The sequence below is a fragment of the Diabrotica virgifera genome, chromosome 8, assembly GCF_917563875.1.
Source record: "Diabrotica virgifera virgifera chromosome 8, PGI_DIABVI_V3a".
NCBI lineage: Eukaryota > Metazoa > Arthropoda > Insecta > Coleoptera > Chrysomelidae > Diabrotica > Diabrotica virgifera.
Genome location: NC_065450.1, coordinates 60,797,702 through 60,817,184, shown reverse-complemented (window position 1 = coordinate 60,817,184; position 19,483 = coordinate 60,797,702). Strand labels below are relative to the sequence as shown.

The window sequence follows — 19,483 nt, the reverse complement described above, 5'->3', positions numbered from 1 at the left end:
TGCTTAAAAGAAAAATTAGAGCTCTCCGGGATAGTCCACAAAACACCGCACGGTTAGTAGAAGCTGCTCTTGAAGAATGGAGCAACCTACCACAACAAAATGTTGATAATCCAAACGTTGTTAATCTTACACTAACACATACAATAATAAGTAGAAGTCTTTAGAGAGTCAAAAATCTTTAAAACCATTAAAACCATCAAATTTAAAAAAAAAATTTGTATATATGACATTCACTAAAGTTTACTTCACAAACACAATAACAGGCACAGATTTGTTGGTTGTCTCTCAGCAACTATCTCTTCACCATCAAGAATTCCCAAATCCCATAAACTTGTTTACCTTTGTAACATTCTCCGTCTATTCCACCATATCCCGCTAGCATAACTTAAGCAAAAACATCATGTTAATGAATACTGAGGTAGTAGCTCCTTGTATCCGAATCATTTAGTGACTTGTAACCGTTGACCTGAAGATGCTCTGCATAGTTTAGAGAAAGCGAAACCGGTCGTCGGAAGTTACAATAAATGATTGAGAGTACGTCTGTCTTTTACTTCATTTAAAATGTTGATAATTTGAGTAGGAGCGTGCCCACGCGAATTGATGCTTGCATAAGGTCTAGAGGTGGTAACATTGAATATAAAAAAAAAACAAATAAATAAAAACAATTTAAACATTAATCGTTTTACATTGAAATTTTTTATGCTGTTGATTTTAAAACAACTACTAGTTTTAATTTGTTTTTTAAACACTTTATTGTTTTATTAAAATGTTATATATTTATAATTATATTGCTTTAAAATAAATATTGTTTGACTTCGTGTGTTCGTTTTTTTAAATTCGCACGAGATAATAAGAAACAGTGCGACGCACGCGGGCGTAACCCCGAAAAGGCGCCAAAGCGAAGGTTTGGTTAAGAAATATTTATTTTAAATGAGATCATTTTTTTATTCAATCTTAATTTTAATTTTTCCATTGACTCCTAGAGAAATCTCAAAAAATCAAATATTGTGTTATTACTGAAAAATAATTAAAATCTTATTTTATATTTGGTAAATACATTCTACTATTATGGTATTTTTAAAAACAATATAATTTTCGAATATCCGTTTTTCAGTATTCTGAAAAATAATTAAAATCTTATTTTATATTTGGTGTTAATAAGCAGATTCTACTATTATGGTATTTTTAAAAACAATATAATTTTCGAATATCCGTTTTTCAGTATTAATGCAAAAATAAAAAATAATATTTAGGGTATGCTGCATAGTTCCAAATTTTATTCAATAAGTATGGACTGTACCTCAGATTTAAGGGGTACAAATCAAAAAAGCCTATTTTTGAGTTATGTTGTATTAAACGATAATTCTAAAAAAGTACAAATACAAGAAAGTTTTTTAGCTTCTCGAATAATATTTGACACTACAGAGAAAGGGTTATTTAATTTTGTAGTTGAACTATTACAAAATTTAAATATAAAAGACATGAGAGGTCAAGGGTATGATAACAATGCCAATATGCATATTACATGATAATGGTAGGATAATCCTCGAGCTTTTTTTGTTCCACGCGTTGCATATAGCTTAAATTTAGTAATGAATGATGCTGCTAAAGTGTCAAATAAAACAGTAAACTTGTTTAATATAGTATTAGAACTTTACGTTTTTTTCTCTTCCTCTACAAAAAGATGGGATATTATAAAACTATATGTTCCTGAGTTAAATCTAAAACCCCTAAGTGATACAAGATGGTCGAGTAGGATAGAAGCTATAAAGCCCTATAAATTTCATATAAATTAAATTTTGTGAGAATCTTACAAATATAACAGATAATGATACCTTTAACATAAAAATTAGACAGTATTAGAATAATTATTGATCAAATCCTAAGTTCGTTAAATAGAAGATTTGATATGATGTTTGGTTATGATAATTTTTTTGATTTTTTAGTGATATTATTACATTAAGTGACAATGATATTTTAAAAAAACTGTCTTGCTCTTCAACAAAAGCTAACTGATCCAGTAAAAACTAAACTCGCTACTAAAAACCCTTAATAATCAATATATATTTGTAAATATCTAACTACATCTCTACTAAATATCACTTTTTCATTAAGAATTTTCCTCACTTTAACTGTCTGTTGCTTCTGGTGGTGAGCGATAATTTTCAAAATTAAAGTTATTAGAAATTATTTGAGTTCTACTGTGGGAGAGGGAAGATTATCTGGTTTGGCAATATTAGCTATATAGCAAGAGCTCGTCAATAAAATTGACTTTGAAGATAATATAAAAGAATTTGCTGCAGTCAAATCTAAAAAAACACCCATTTAATTAAATTTAGATTTAGCTATCGTTTTCTAGATTTAAGAGCGTAGGCCCAAAATTTCGGTCCAATGTTTTTTAAATGTACTCATTTTTTTCGAATGCCGAGAAAACTAATAAATATTTTTAAAAAATTTAAACGCAGAATGAAAGATTACATTATTACCAATGGCCGAAAGTCCAATAAAATAAACACAAAGTTTTTTTAATGAGATATTTAAAATTAAAAATCATAGTAAATTTTCTCCTTTTTTTACCCCTGTAACTTATTAAAATAAACATTATAGAATTTTCAGGGAATTTAGGCTCTAGGTAATAACGTAATCTTTAACCTTTAACTACCCGCGCATCAGGTTATAACATAACTACACGCGTGGCGTACTTTGTACGCCACAAGAAAATACACTTAAAAACAGCGGATTTGTTTAATTTTTTTTTGAAAAAATACACTTAGTTGTTTGTTATAAACCTTATTCGGCATCAGTGAACACTTGGAGTTCCTTTTCAGTAAGCCAATTGGGATTTATAACTGGAATCATGGAATAACTGGATTCCATGATAAATAAAATTACTAATAAAAAATTTTTTTAAATGTGATTTTTTACAGGAGAAAAAGTATTGTTTACAAAGAAAAATATAATATTTTTTGCCGTAATGACTAAAAAACAATTAAAATATGTACTTATATTACGACTTATAGTAATATAATCCTGGGGTATATTGTCCACCACCGGAAACAACAAATAATAAAATGTAAATTACGATCTTTCCAGAACGCCGATTATAACGAAACTAAAACCAAATTGTAAATAAAGCACATTCCAGTGATAGGTTAGAAAAATAAGCAAGGTCAAAAATTAAATTTTTAAATATATTTCCAGTAGAATTCTTATATCTGGCGTACAAAGTACGCCAGCGCGTGTAGTTAAAGGTTAATTCTGCGTTTAAATTTGTAAAAAATACTTAAGTACATATTATTTTTCTCAGGATTTGAAAAAAATGAATACATTGTGGATATAGTAAGATACGGGTAAGCCCCACGCGGGCGCCGCTCAGCCTTGCGGGGCCCCTGATAAGAAATATCAGATGATTCCATATAAGTTTGGTTATGTGCATATATATAAAAATCGAGCGTTTTTTATAATTCTTTAAAAGAAGGACACAAATAATTTTATTCCATAAGTGTCTTCCACACTGTGTATGAAATATGATTTCTTAAATATACATTAATTTTGACGAAATAACCAAGTTGTAAGGCTCTATATAAAAAACCACGTGTATAAGATTGAGAGCCACATATGAAAATATGGCTGGCAGGAAATGTGTTAAATATTGGACAATAATATTGTCCGTTTTTGCACTTGAGTTCGTTTCCATTTGTTTCCGTCAAGGCGTTTTATTGGGATCGTAAGTTTATATTTTTGTTTTCCAGATGCCAGGGGGCTAACCTGATGACTTAATCCTCGTCCTTTCTCAACCGGGTTTGGTACCGGCTCAGGCAGAGTGTCATACATTTAAATAAAACAATAAGTTTTGTTCTATCTCATAACCTTCATTTTATATTTTACAGAATCATAATATCATTTCTTTAATTTATTCACATTTAAATTGTTTATACTTGCATAAAACATTAATAAGTATCATATACTCCTTGTCCATACTTATTATATATTTCGTTGTCAAAAAACTGCAATTCTTTTAAATGCGGATTTACAGTATATCCGATTTTATAATCAATGTTAAATAATAATTGATCTGAAGTGTTGGATGCAGGTAACCAATCAGCGTTGTCCAAACTTGGGGTTGGCAGAGGAATTGGTTTGCTAAAAAATATGTTTTATTTAAAACAGTAAAACATTCAAAATTTTCAAATCTATTGGTCATTTGTGATCTATTCATTTTTAGAAAAATAAATGACCGTTTAGGGGTGTAATTTTCAATGTCAACTCCGAATTGCATGAAAATTTGGATTCAGCTTCTACTAACCCTCCACTTCAAAGTTGAATTTGTGCGTTGGTTGCTTTTACTTAGGGGGTGACAGTCATCCCTTCTCGGGAGGTGAAAAACGTGTGTTTAAAATAAGCCCGGAAATGGATAAACAGATAGATTATAAGCAACTTTCATTCTATAAAGTTTTTTATATAAATCAACACTTTTCGAGTTATTTTCGAGTTATAAAAAACTACGTTTTCAGACGGTTTTTCGCATATAATTCAAAAAGAAAATATTTTATCGAAAAAAGTATTCTTGGCAAAAGCGTAGCTTAGAAAAAAAAACGAAAAAATGTTGTATCAATAAAGTCTATAAATTGAGTAAAAGCTAAATTGTAGCTCATGAAAAATACCTTCTCTATCGTCTAATTCCAAATTGAATAATTCAACGTGAAATCGGACTTTCAATTTCGGACTTTCACAGTAATATATCCACTATGATTAAGATATTGTAAAATTCAATTTATAGACATATACTCATTCAATATAAGACTAAAAATACGGGACACGCTCTTATAACCTACTTTATATATCTAAATTTTATAGCGGCCAACACTGACAAAATTTGATATTGTGAATTTCAAGAGAAATTAAAAATTAAAAAAACAAAAAAGCTTATACCTTACCTGTATTTGCAGAAGTTGGAATACATTTTGACCAGTTTACTTCTTACGTTCAAATCTTTCTTGGAAAATGGAAGATTATCCCTAAGTAGGTAGGATACGTCTTCGCCATGAACAACACCTGAAAGTACACTTTTATCATAAATAAATATAGATAACGCAAGGGATACAAGGGATCTTGATTGTGATCATGCGGTGCGTCCAGCTGGATAATAAATGAGGCTCTGATGTCTAAGTAATTGCCGGTATAAACCTATTACTTATGTACAACCGTCCATACCTACGCAACAGGGCCGGACTGGCACATAAAAAAGGTGCCAACCCAAATCCTAAAAAAGGCGCCAGAGCCCCCCCCTCTTCTTTATATCAAACTTTTTCCAAATCCTAACGCATGTATTTTAAAGTAACGCTATAAATATTACTTGTGATTTTTTAAAGTTTATTTTAATTTAAATCCATCAAGTAATTTACTATTTTTATTGGATATAAATTATATTAAGATGCCATAAAAATATATAGTCCTGTCGCCAGTGGGGGTACAACGGCCTCCTTAATTCAGATGGACTTACCCAAGTCTTTTTTATGTATTTTGACCCGTAGAACACGAATTTTTTGGGTAACAGTCGATCCGGATGTCGATAAGATTGTTATAAACAAAGAACTTGAGGAATCACATAACAGCGATTTTTTGCAAAACAAAATGCATTTCTCATTTGAAATCAAACGAGTAGGCGCGCATACAGACCATTTCTACGTAGATTACGTACATTAAAACGCATGCATTGGGCACGGGAAACACGATGTGTTTATAGCTTTGTTTAACAAATAAAAACTTAATTTTTAGCAATGCAAATAATCAAAACCGATGGAATTTGACTTGAACTTTCAAATGCAGTAAGTAAAATTGCTATTTTATTTTTTAATCAAAAGTTATTTGGGTTCAAAAATTACACTTTTTCGATTTTTTGAAAGTTCATCCGCGTTTATCTCGAAAACTATGCATCCTACGAAATAACTTGTTAAGATAATTTTTTGCTGAGAATCACCCAAAAAATACAAAAAAAACTGTTTAATTTTGCGAAAAATCGCTGTTATGTAATTCCTCAAGTTCTTGGTTTATAACAATCTTATCGATATCCGGATCAACTGTTGCCCAAAAAATTCGTGTTCTGCGGGTCAAAATACATAAAAAAACTTGGGTGAGTCCATCTGAATTAAGGAGGCCGTTGTACCCCCCCTGGCGACAGGACTAATAGCTTCAGTTTCCCTTTTACTCCGTTACATTTTTTGGTGATCTCTGGAGATTTAAAACAAATTTTTGAAAAGTTTGCTAGGGCGCAACAAACCTACATGTATAATGGAGCGCAGAAGACTGTACTCATATATTTTAGGCCAATTGTGAGATGTAACACTCTTTCTCTTATATTATAATAGAAAGAGCGGTAATTGATACCTACGGAAGGTGCCTGAATCGTAAAATTGGTCGTCGAGGGCGCCGTGCTTCGCATCTAAGCCATTTGATTATCTAATACCTGATACAAGTTAACAATTTGTATTTTGTTGTACCCAAATTATTTAGGATTCTGGGGCGCAACAATCTAATACCTGATAAAAGTTGACAAGTTGTATTTTGTTGTACCGGTGATTGATATATTCAATCAACGGTTGTACCCAATGGCTTCATTATGTAGGATTCAGGGGCGCAACAATCCCAAATCTATAATGTAGTTATGGAGAGCAGAAAACTACACCTGTCTATTATAGGCCAATTGTTGGATGCAATACTGTTTGTATCAAGTATCAGATAATTAAATGGCTTAGATGCAACGCGCAGCTCCCTCGAAGACCATTTTTGTAATAGAAACAGCGGAAATTGATACCTACGAAAGGCGTCCGAATCGTAAAAATTATCTTCGAGGGCGTCGCGCGTTGTATCTAATCTATTTACCTATTATAATAGAAACAGCGAATATTGATACCTACAAAAGGCGCCAGAATCTAAAAATGATCTTTGAGGGCGCCGCGCGTCGTGTCTAAGCTATTTATTATAATATAAACAGCGGATATTGATACCTACAAAAGGCGCCAGAATCTAAAAATGGTCTTCGAGGGCGCCGCGCGTCGTGTCTAAGCTATTTATTATAATATAAACAGCGGATATTGATACCTACAAAAGGCGCCAGAATCTAAAAATGGTCTTCGAGGGCACCGCGCGTCGTATCTAAGCTATTTATTATAATAGAGACAGCGGATATTGATACCTACAAAAGGCAAAGGAATCTAAAAATGGTCTTCAAGGGCGCCGCGAGTCGTATCTAAGCTATTTATTATAACAGAAACAACGAAAATTATTGATAAAATTTACCTACGAAAGGAGCCCGAATCGTAAAAATTATCTTCGAGGGCGTCGCGCGTTGTATCTAATCTATTTACCTATTATAATAGAAACAGCGAATATTGATACCTACAAAAGGCGCCAGAATCTAAAAATGATTTTTGAGGGCGCCGCGCGTCGTGTCTAAGCTATTTATTATAATATAAACAGCGGATATTGATACCTACAAAAGGCGCCAGAATCTAAAAATGGTCTTCGAGGGCACCGCGCGTCGTATCTAAGCTATTTATTATAATAGAGACAGCGGATATTGATACCTACAAAAGGCAAAGGAATCTAAAAATGGTCTTCAAGGGCGCCGCGAGTCGTATCTAAGCTATTTATTATAACAGAAACAACGAAAATTATTGATAAAATTTACCTACGAAAGGAGCCCGAATCGTAAAAATTGTCTTCGAGGGCGCCGCGCGTCGAATCTAAGCTACCTATGTATTATAATAGAAACACCGGATATTGAACGAAAGGCGCCCGAATCGTAAAAATGGTCTTCGAGGGCGCCGCGTGTCGTATCTGTGTTATTTGATTATCTGATACCTGGTAAAAGTTATACTTTGTTGTACCCACTGGCTTCATTATATAGGTTTCTATAGCAGTTTCTGTTTCTTCATTAAGTAAAAACAGTTTGTAGGGGAATGGTTGCCACCTAGTCTTTGTGTAAAGGTTAAAAAAAAATTCAGCGTTAATTTTTTTAATGGATATATACTAACGAAGGCAAAAGGCGCACCGGCCCGCGGGCCGGTGGGCCGGCGGCCCAGTCCGGGCCTGCTACGCAACAATCGCCAGAATCATGTAATATGCGTCATTTCACATTTTGTATTCAAACAAATACCAGTAATGCATAGGCAGTTAAAGCCAGCTAAACCCATGTGATTCTGTATCTTCTGACTGTGCATTTTGAGATTAATAAACATTATTGGCAGAATTATATACTTCTTGAATAAATTTTTACGAAATTTTGATTATTTCAAAAAGAAGAAGGTTTTTGGCTAGGACCAAATGTAGATCAAAAGAAAACATTAGGTCAGTTTTTTATTTTTTTGATTGTTTGTCTAAAAATATTTTGTATATACTTGCCTGTAAAATTAACTCCAGATGCCTTTTCAATATCTCCTTTGTAGCTAAATTGATACAAATACGTATTGTGGACAAATTTTTTAACATCAGAGACAAATCTATTGATAGGTCGAAAAAACAGATTATTATTAAAGAACTAAAAATAAAAAATAATTATAAAAGCAAAATAAATTTATCATTTTAAAAGTACTAAAGCACTAAAGCTCTAAAATAATATAGTTTTGATTTTATTGAACAATCGTCATCTGATTTTAGCATAGATGAATTATCCAAGCATTTGGATATGATCATATTATTAAATCAAGTGAAATTGCCTCTCTTATTTTTATCATACAACAGCTAGTTTGGTACGGACACGTAAGACGAATGGACGACAGGAGAATCCCCAAAAAAGTGTTAGAGTGGACTCCCACAGAAAAAGGAAAACGAGGAAGACCAGCAACTACATGGATAAAGGGAATCTCCAAAGCGATGTCTGAAAGAAATCTAAGAAAGGAAGACTGTCACTATAGAAAAGAGTGGCGATTAGGAACGGAAAAGCGTAGAACGCTATAAAATCGATTTAATATATATATTTTTAAAATCAATGGGAAAAACCCAGTAGTTGGCTGTATACCATAGTTTAAAAAACTCATACAGAAGTAAAAACTTCAACTTGTATTCTGGTATAAAATCGTTTATTTAAAACTATCTAAAAAGTCATCCAAATGGATTGCAAAACGTTTTCGTTCTAATTCAGAACATCTTCAGTGCCTAGAATGAAGTATTTCCACGTTAGACTAAAGAAAAACGTTAAAATTGTGTCTGTTAGGATGAAAAAACTTGTGGGAATATTTTTCGAGCAGGGAACCATGTTGCCCTTTGAGCATGTGTTCTATTATATCTAATAACATCGACTTGTAGTCACCTTGTTTTGTTAAAATAACATATTTAAACCATATATTATGGGGTTTCCACTTTGAATGGTGGGCTAGTTTCAAGCTACTCTGCAGAATGTAAGTATTCCCACAAGTTTTTTCATTCCAACAGTCACAATTTATACCTTTTTCTTTAGTCTAACGTGGAAATACTTCATTTTAGGCATTGAAGATGTTCTGAATTAGAACGAAAACGTTTTGCAATCCATTTGGATGACTTTTTAGATAGTTTCAAATAAACGATTTTATACCAGAATACAAGTTGAAGTTTTTACTTCTGTATGAGTTTTTTATATATATTTTTATCATTTATAATTTGGTACGTAGTCTGTTCGAATATTGTTTATCTCCCGAGGAATACGTTCCCAGGTAGTGAATAGAGAAATTCCTTAACAGGTCATAGAACTGAACTAGGGGATAAATGAGAAATAACATACATCATCCGCGAACCAAAACAAACTAAGGTATAGCAACTCTAAGAGAAGACTTCCTGGCCCTCCTGGCCCTCCAGGTTGATATTTAGTCATGACGTTAATATCTTTGTCTCGTAAAAAATATTGCGACGAAAAAAAGAAAATGATCTAAAAACCTTCTAGTGGCATGTACTGAACATTGTATCAAAGAGAAAAGTTAAGCTAAGTTAACAGCTAATGAAATACAAGTTAGCAATTACACCCATTCAAGAAGTACAATGGATAGAAAAGGATCAATTTTATGAAGACTTTCAATCGGCTTGGGACACATGTCCTCGAAATAACATTAAACATGTTGATTTGTGACCTAAATGCCAAGTTTCCGTTTAATATATTGTGAGGCGCTCGGAGAAACAGTATAATCAATAAAAGCAGAAACAAAAGACTAAATTTTCAATCTAACAGCACATAAAATAATACCAAAAATATTACTCTACATCCCACCAGATTGAAAACAATGGGAACCTTTTCTGGTTACACCTCAGAGGCTTCTAAAATTTGCAAGCCATACGAATGCTGAGACTAAGGAAGATGAGGGAATTTTAAAATTTATAGTTAGGCAACGAAGTATCCACGAGGGGTTTGGAAATAAATCAAAATAACACTTCTTCTTCTTCTTTGTTGTATGTAGGCTTTAAAGCCTGCTTCTTCTTCAATATTATCCTCCTAAATTGTTTAAATTTTCGCACCATCTTTTTCTTGGTCTGCCAATACTTCTTCGTCCATTTGGTGACATATCTCGTGCTATTCGTACTATCCTATCCTCTGCCATTCTACTAATATGTTCATTCCTCTGCTGTTTCTTCCACCGCTTCTTATGTTTTCGCTTCTCTCTCTATCCAACAGACTTTTCGCTGATATTCGTCGAAGTATTTTCATTTCTGTTGTTTCTAGTAGTCGTCTCCTTTTAGATGTGTCAGGTCTCGTTTCCGCCGTGTATGTCAGTATAGGTCTAATTGCTGCTTTATAGATTATTGCTTTTGTGTCTTGTCTTAGGTGTTTGTTCTTCCAAATTGTGTCATTAAGAGATCCCGCCACTTTACTTGCTTTTAAGCTTTGCTGTCGTACTTCTCCTTCAACATATCCGTAACTAGTTATATCTATTCCCAGATATCTAAACATTGCTTCGTTTTTATTATTTTCCCATCAATTTCGATTTTACATCGTAGTGGTTATTTAGAAGTTGTCATACATTTGGTTTTTCTGCTGATATTATCATATCAAAATAACACAAAATACCTAATATGCTCAAGAAAAATTTCACTTAAGATGACAAGGTCAAATATTGGAATATAAGTTTGAACAGGTAGAACACTTTAAATATATTGAGGTCTCAATTAATGAAGATAATAATAGAAGCATAGTAATCAATGAAATAATATTCACAGGAAACATAACCTAATAGAAATACAACCACTTCTTCAAAGATAAGAAGCTTATTCAGGAAACTAAACTGAAAATTTACCAAGCAGAAATCAGACCAGTAATCACTTATGGTGCTGAAGTAATATGCTTGGCACAGAAAGATGAAGAAAGCTTGAAGATAGAAAAATCTTTCGGAAAATAGTAAGCTGACTAAATTTAGGCAATAATGAATTTAGAAAACTGATGAACTACGAAGTAAGAGAACTTTTGAATGAAGCAGATATCGTCAGATTTATCAAGACAGAGACTCAGATGAATGCGACGTACAGAAAGGAGAAATCCAGAAGCAGTTATCAAGAAAATCACCAAATGAAGACCAGTACCAGGTAGACCACGCCAAAGACCGAAAACGAGATGTGAGAACCAGATAATTGTGGACCTTAAGAAGATGGGAGTCAAAGAATGGATAACCGTAAGGAAAAAAAAAGAACGGATGGAGAAATTGTAAAACTTGAATGTTAATGCGAACTAATTCCCCGCGACAAATGAATCGGAAGAGCCCAAAGAGGGCGGTAATAACACCGCTAGGAGTGTAAGAGATACCATGATGATTGTTTTGGATGATGCCGATTAGTTCTACTAATCCTAAGGTTCGAGGAGAGCTAATTCAGTTTTCTTTCTCTTTCTGAAATTTGTAACTAAGTCTCTACAGACTATCCAAATAATTTATACCTACGTTTACTAAATGACTGTCCATTGTAATATTTGTTGCATTTCCAAAAAATTCTTTTCTGATTTTAAGTCCCGCTTCCGTCAAATTTTTGTCGGAAATTATATCTGCTGGTACTAATTTTTTTGGTTCTGTTTGTAATGTTGGTATAGAACCCGAAAATAATTCTGAAATAGAGCATGACAAACATGACACTAATGTGATAATAATTATAAAATTCATTACTTAAATTATGTAATTTAAGAGTTAATATATGATCCCGATATATTGCTAGTTTCAATTAATATATACACGTTTTCACTGAGGATGGTGACAGTACTGAAAACGTTCTGATGAAACTTTTTAAATTTATTTTGGATATTTTTCTAAAAATTTTAATAAAGGACTCCGCACACATGTTATGGAAAATATAATGTCACTCCAATATAATTAAATTTACATATAATAGCTTCGTCTTGAAATTACAATCATTTCATATTATTGCGCCAACTCTGAATTTTGATTAATAACGGCGTAAATGACAATTAAAGTTTATGGAAATTACATTTTTGAAGTCCATAAAACTGTCCTATTACTCTAAGCTAATTAGCAAAATATAAGGAAAAGTTATTTACCAGCAATTTTATTGCTGGAATCGAATCTTATGATTCTATGTAATAATAATATAGGTATGCAAAGTCCGCAGATAGTGTGCTACTTTTTTTTTATAAACAAAATGGCGTCCGAAAATCTTGTTTTTTTCAATTTTTGCTCTATAACTCCAAAGATTTTAACTTTACACCAAAAACACCCAAATAAAAATTCACCGAAATTAAATTCTGCATAGAGACGGGTTTTCCGGATTTAGTTCAATGAAAGATTTCCCCGAAAAATGAGGGGTTTTTTAATTCGGGTAAACAAAATCTTTAATTATCTAAAATCTTTAATTAACTAATAATTAAATAACTTGGTAATATAAAAGCTCCTTTCGTATAGATTATAATTCCAGAAGCCGATTGAATTGTTGATTAAAAATTTACGGTCGCTATAATAACTACAAAAAATTATGATACATAAGAATATGATTTTTATATAAAAAGGCACTGTACCTATCTAATGTACTTTACAGATTTAAGTTGGACTATTTAAGCGGCCTCAGGAATATTTTAAAATTATAAACAATTTCTTGGCTTATAAACCAAATAGAATATCTCGGGAAATAATTAAATTAAATAAATCATGAAAATGATATTGGAAAAAAACCGGCCGGACGCTTCTTTTAAAAGAAAAAACGTTTAATTGTGATGAGTGGTTCCTGAAATACAACCGGTCAAAGTTAACCGGCATTTACGCCAAAGATATAAACAATAGGATCATAATTTTCAGACCATCACCTTTTTATTTTTGTCCTCTTTCTCCACACCAATTTTCATATCTTTAAAATTCTCATAACATATATTATTATAATAAAAACTATCGATATTACGAGTGAAAATTGCCAAAAACAGCAAAATTCCAATCAAAAATTAAGTTGGAGAAAATGTAAAATGAAAAAATGCATTTTCTCGGCTTTGCATGGAACAATTTTCTTCATTTTTTTTTGTTCATAGGTAACTCGAGTAGAGCCATCTAACTAATGGATTATTAAATGTCAAACTTGCTTTTGTTTTGTTATAATAGATTAATTTATTTATAAGAAAGGAAAACTACATATTTTTTTCATTTGTAGACTGAAGTAGTTTTGTAGTTGTAGATAAACTTACTACAAGTGTACCTTTTAACGTTAAGAATAAAAATATTCTCATTTGAAAGCTGTATAATTATTTACACAATCTTTATTTAAACAAATTAAAAATATTTGTTATAAGAAATAAATTAATTTATTATAACAAAAAAACTTTGACATTTAATAATGCGTTAGTTAGATGGCTCTACTCGAGTTACTTGGGAACAAAAAAAGAATGAAGAAAATTGCCTTATGGGAAGCCGAGAAAATGCATTTTTTTAACGTATACCGATATTGAACTTTGAGATTACATTTTCTCCAACCTAATTTTTGATTGGAATTTTGCTACTTTTGTCAATTTTAACTCGTAATATCGATAATTTTTATTATAAATCATATTATCATAATATATAATATATGTTATGATTATTTTAAAGATACGAAAGAATTGGTTTGGAGAAAGAGGACCGAAATTAAAAGGTTACGGTTTATATCTTTGCCGTAAATGCCGGTCAACTTTGACCGGTTGTATCTCAGGAACGACTCACCACAATTAAACGTTTTTTCTTTTAAAAGATGCGTCGTGCCGCTTTTTTCCAATACCGTTTTCATTATTTAATTTAATTTAATATTTACCAAGATATTTTATTTGTTTATAAGCCAAGAAATTTTTTATAATTTTAAAATATTCCTAAGGAAGCTTAAATAAATAGTCCAATTTTAATTCTGTTAAGTACATTAAATAGGTACAGTGTCTTTTTATACAAAAATCATAGTTATTCTTTTGTTATAATTATTGAGGTTATTATAGCGACCGTAAATTTTTAATTCAACAATTCAATTGTTGCTAAACTGTTTATTCAATTTCCATCGACTTCCGGAATTATAATCTATACAAAAAGAGCTTTAATATTACCAAGTTATTTAATTATTGATAAACAATTACTTATCTAAAATTTTAGTTGAAAATTAAAGATTTTGTTGGAAAATCCGCATTTTCCGGGGAAAATTTTCACTAGTAATACCACTAGAGGTCAAATTATTTCCGGAAATTTTTTTGAGATCATGAATATTTTGAAAATTTCCCGAGTCGCAGACGAGGGAAATTTTCTAAAAATATTCATGATCAAAAAAAAATTTCCGGATATTAATTTGACTTCGCGTGGTATTCGGTAAGAAAATTCCACACCAAATTTGCATTTGAAAATCCAAAGCTGCATGAACAGATTAATAGCGCGCCATAGCTTTGTCAGCAATTATTTAGGCTTTCAAATTCGTAATTTCTACTCATTGTAGTTGCATGGGAATACCATTTCAAGATAGAAAATAGTATATTCTTCAATTTTACATAAGTTTTGTGTAACTACAAGTGATAGAAAATGAATCAAAACTAAATTATGTAAACAAATAAAAACCAGTCTGTCAAAAATGTTCTGTTATTGTAAACGTCAAAAAATTTCCACTATAATTCGCTGTTGGGTACCCCACGAGCAAAAAATTTCCGATAAAATACCTCCGTTGCCATGGTGATCTGTCAAAATAACGTATTTTGATTGGTTCAAAATTACAGGTGTGGAATTTTCATCAAAATAAATCAAGAAAAACACCTCTCTATGTAGAATTTAATTACGGTGAATTTTTCTTTTGGTGTTTTTGGTGTAAAGTTAAAATCTTTGGAGTTATAAAGCAAAAATTGAAAAAAACACAATTTTGGGGCGCCAATTTGTTTATAAAAAAAGTAGCACACTATCTGCGGACTTTGCATGTCTATATTATTAATATATACAATCATAAGATTCGATTCCAGCAATAAAATTGATGGTAAATAACTTTTCCCCAAAATGGCCTATTCTCCGATAATCTACCCAGACTATATTTTTATAAAAATGCTATTAGTCTAAAATATATATCCCTGCTACTACAGTGGAACCTCGATAACTCGGATTAGTCGGGACCACGGCCGATCCGGGTTATCGAAAATCCGGGTTAGCCGGAGAATATGGTAAAAATTAATAAAATACGGTCTACTTACAGATAAACTGAGTTATATTTGAAATACGACTGTACTACACACAATACGGTCAAAATCGGAAGGATGTTATGTTATTTAAGAACAGTGGATACTAAGACACTTGTTTAAAAAATAATTTTTAGATAGTCTTTTAGTCTTTTTTAAGTAATGCTAAGACAGTTTGAATTAAATAAAGGAATAACAGGTGCCTGTTGTTTCCGATAATCCGAGTAAATGAGCGTTGTTAAATTACACAAATACCCATTATCTCTCAAATATTATATTACATACATTTTATTGTTGAAATATTTGCCTGATGAAAATCTGTCCGGGTTAGCCGGACTTCCGGGTTATCGGGGTCCGACTTATCGGGGTTCCACTGTATATTAAAAAAACTTATCCCTGCGTGAATCTGGCCCTTATTTTACTGTGCGTCACTGGAAGTGCATTGTCATTTATTATCTATAAGATAAGAAACCTTAATACCTGCAGAAAGATTTATGAGTGCCTTTTCACACAATCTTTTTCTCTCTCTATCTTATATACAAATCCATAAGTTGATTTTAGATTTATTTATATCAATTTACGCCGTTATTCATCAAAATTCTGAGTTGACGCAATGATATGAAATGCTTGTAACTTCGAGGCGAATCTATTCCTGTAAATCTAATCTATTGATGTAAATTGAACTGAATAAGACAGTAAATGTTTAAATTGTTCAATGCTTACCTGGGGCCATTAACCCAAGTTCATTTGTAGTATGTCCCACTAACATGGGTACCTGATTGAATTGTCCCGATAATAAGGAATTATCACTTTTAACGGCCAAAAAAGCTGTTGGATGTGGAACTTCTATAACTGGTCCTAGGGCGATACCAATCAATGGGAAATTGCCGAACGTCTACAATAATTATAACAATATGACAGCTTTAACGGTTTTTAGTATATAAATGTTAAGCAGAAAAATGTTTTTAGGATTTGTGAAAAGAATTTTTCAGGCGTATGGAAATTTGTTGATTATTGACGCACTTTTTGTTAGCCGAAAATGCTCGGCTAGGAATTAAATGCTTTACACACTTTTAAAGTACTAAGAAAACAAAAAATATATGTACAAACATACATTTTAGTCCAAGAGCTGGAAGCGGATTTTGGTCGTTATAATTAATATGGACAAACTATACAGGGATATGTTGAGTTAGTCGTATATGTGACTTTCCCACACGGACGCACACCTGAGCGGGGGACGAGGGTAGATATAAGGGGTCAAAGTGGCGGTTTTTTTAATGACGTAACCAAGTAAAATCTCTAGGGGCGAAACGCTGCGTGGCCCACAAAGGGGTTGGGGTAGGGGTGAGTGTAAAAAATATACGAGGTTTTTGCGACGTTCGTGATTGAGATAGTGCACCAAAATTTTGGAATAAGTAGACCATGACATAACTAAGTAAAATCCCAGAGCCGGAAACCAGTGGGGACGAGGGTAGTTATAAGGGGTCAAATTCGCGGTTTTTATTATTTCTTTTGTGACGCTCATGATCGAGATTCGAGGTTTGTCAAAAAATTTAAAGAGTATATAAGGGGGGTCAAGCTCCCTTATGACGTACGGGCATAAAATCAGAGGTATGCCTATTCCCAGTCCGGTAGAATACACGTGTAAAATTTCATAAAAATCTGTTGAGCCGTTCTCGAGTTAAAATGGTGTAACTAACATAACTCGACTTTCTTTTATATATATAGGTATTGAATCAGTATTAGTTTAAGAGCTGAAAGCGAATTTTGTGCGTGATAAGTAATATGGAAAAACTATACGGAGATATATTGAATTAGTTGTGTACATGACTTTCCCCAAAGTTCGGAAGCCAGAGTGGGGGCCGAGGGTAGTTATAAGGGGTCAAAGTCGCGTTTTTATTATTTTTTTGTGACGCTCATGATCGAGATAGTGCACCAAAATTTGGGAAAAAGTAGGTCATGGCATACCTAAGTAAAATCTCCAGGGGCTGACAGCCCCTGGTGGCGAGCAGGGGTGAATTTAAAAATTATAAGGGCTTTTTTGTGACGTTCGTGACTGGAATGGTGTATCAAAATTTGGGAATAAGTACATCATGACGTAACTAAGCAAAATATCCAGGGGCGGAACGCTGAGTGGGGGACAAATAGCTGGAGGGCAGGGGTGAATATAAAAATTATAAGGGATTTTTGTGACGCTTGTGTGCAAAATACATATAGTGTCACAACACTTGCTTATACATTTGACTATTTGACGCACTGTCCGTCAACCTCTTAACTGACTGATTTGGCAACATAGAAAATTAATCACCGTCATCGCAATGTATACTATCACAATATTGTGCCGACGCACTGTTGCCGCAGGTTCGCAAAACTTTCGAAAAACGGTGCTGTTACTATCGCTCAAATTAATATTGATGACGCCCTGATGTAGTCTCTTATTACTTGTAGTTTAAAAAAAATATATTTAAATGAAAAAACGATTATTTTTTTTTCTAATTTCATCACTGTTTCTATCAATTAATAATAAAAATATTATAAAATAGTAAAAAATATAATAAAATATATTTAGAGAACAATAATTATTATCATAATTTGCTAAAATTAACCATTTGCATAAATCAATGTTTAAAAAAAATATTTGAAAAAGTATAAGAACATTTAGTTTTTTTTTCTACATTTTTTATAAAAATATTTTGACCCCATTTTTAAGAAAAATTACCCCACCTATCTGTTGGCCCTTTTGGATTTTGATTCTACACATCTAAATGAATCAATTGTGCAAGTTGCGGACATATTCTTGATGATCACGATCTACTTATTTCCAAATTTTGGTGCACTATCTCGACCACGAACGTCACAAAAACCCCTTATAATTTTTATATTCACCCCTGTTCGCCACCCCTTTGTCCCTTACGGAGCTGTCCGCCCCTGCAGATTTTGCTTAGTTGCGTTATGACCTACTTATTTCCAAATCTTGGTGCAACTCGATCATGAGCGTGACAAAAAAAAAATAATAAAAACCGCGAATTTGATCCCTTATAACTACCCTCGTCTCCGGCTCTAGTTTCCGCCGGTATGGGAAAGTCATGTACACAACTAGTTCAACATATCTTTGTATAGTTTGTCCATATTACTTATCACGAACAAAATCCGCTTCAAGCTCTTGGACTATAAATTTAACTAATTAATTGATAACTAATAATTATATTTAACTAATGAATACAGTTATTTTGGCAAAAAATATCATATTTACCGTTACAGATAAAGTAGCTGAAACATTTTGTAGACTAACATAATCAACTTTTTTTAAATTTTCTATTAACTGAGTTGAATTTGCGGATCCTACACCCAATGCGGCTCCAGTGTTGTGAGCCAATTCATTACCCGTTCTCGATAATGCCCATAAACACAAAGAAACACCACTGTTCATAATAGCTCCATTAAATAGCCCTACAAGGTAGATAGAATTTAATAATGATTAGTTATTACTTACATGACATATAGGCCTGGATCCCGCGTCCCAAAAAAAGTTTATTACTAGCAAGCTGAAAATTGGTTAATAGCTTAACGGTTTCTAGTCGGACAAATTTTGATGTATGGGAACACTGGAACAGGGGAAGTTTTAACTGTGGAACGTGATTTTAATTGTGGAATATGTCAACCTGAGAAGTTTATGATTGTGAAAACTAGCAAGTCTCAAAAAAGAACCGATATAAGTACCAAATTTGGTTGAAATCGGACTTTTCGTTCAAATTTTATCGTGCTTTTAGTCACATATGTACAGGGTGTCCCGAAAAGATTGGTCATAAATTATACCACAGATTCTGGGGTCAAAAATATGTTGATTGAACCTCACTTACCTATATACAATAG

The 19,483-nt window shown here is 32.4% G+C and overlaps 1 protein-coding gene across 3 annotated transcripts in view; it reads right to left on the bottom strand.

Moving 5' to 3' along the window:
• Positions 1 to 19,483, bottom strand: part of LOC126890497 (juvenile hormone esterase-like) — a 128,336-nt gene that overhangs the window by 77,097 nt on the left and 31,756 nt on the right. Inside the window, exons 5-10 of one of the 3 annotated variants that reach the window (XM_050659480.1) lie at positions 18,864 to 19,060; positions 16,334 to 16,505; positions 11,895 to 12,055; positions 8,404 to 8,539; positions 4,938 to 5,055; positions 3,852 to 4,143 (exon numbers count right to left, since the gene is read on the bottom strand). The exons of the other annotated variants lie outside the window; for them this stretch is intronic. Of the exons in view, the coding sequence (XP_050515437.1) occupies positions 3,951 to 4,143; positions 4,938 to 5,055; positions 8,404 to 8,539; positions 11,895 to 12,055; positions 16,334 to 16,505; positions 18,864 to 19,060 (977 nt within the window). The 3' untranslated portion in view covers positions 3,852 to 3,950. Of the gene's footprint in view, positions 1 to 3,851; positions 4,144 to 4,937; positions 5,056 to 8,403; positions 8,540 to 11,894; positions 12,056 to 16,333; positions 16,506 to 18,863; positions 19,061 to 19,483 lie in introns of those variants that run through there. 3 annotated transcript variants of the gene reach the window in all.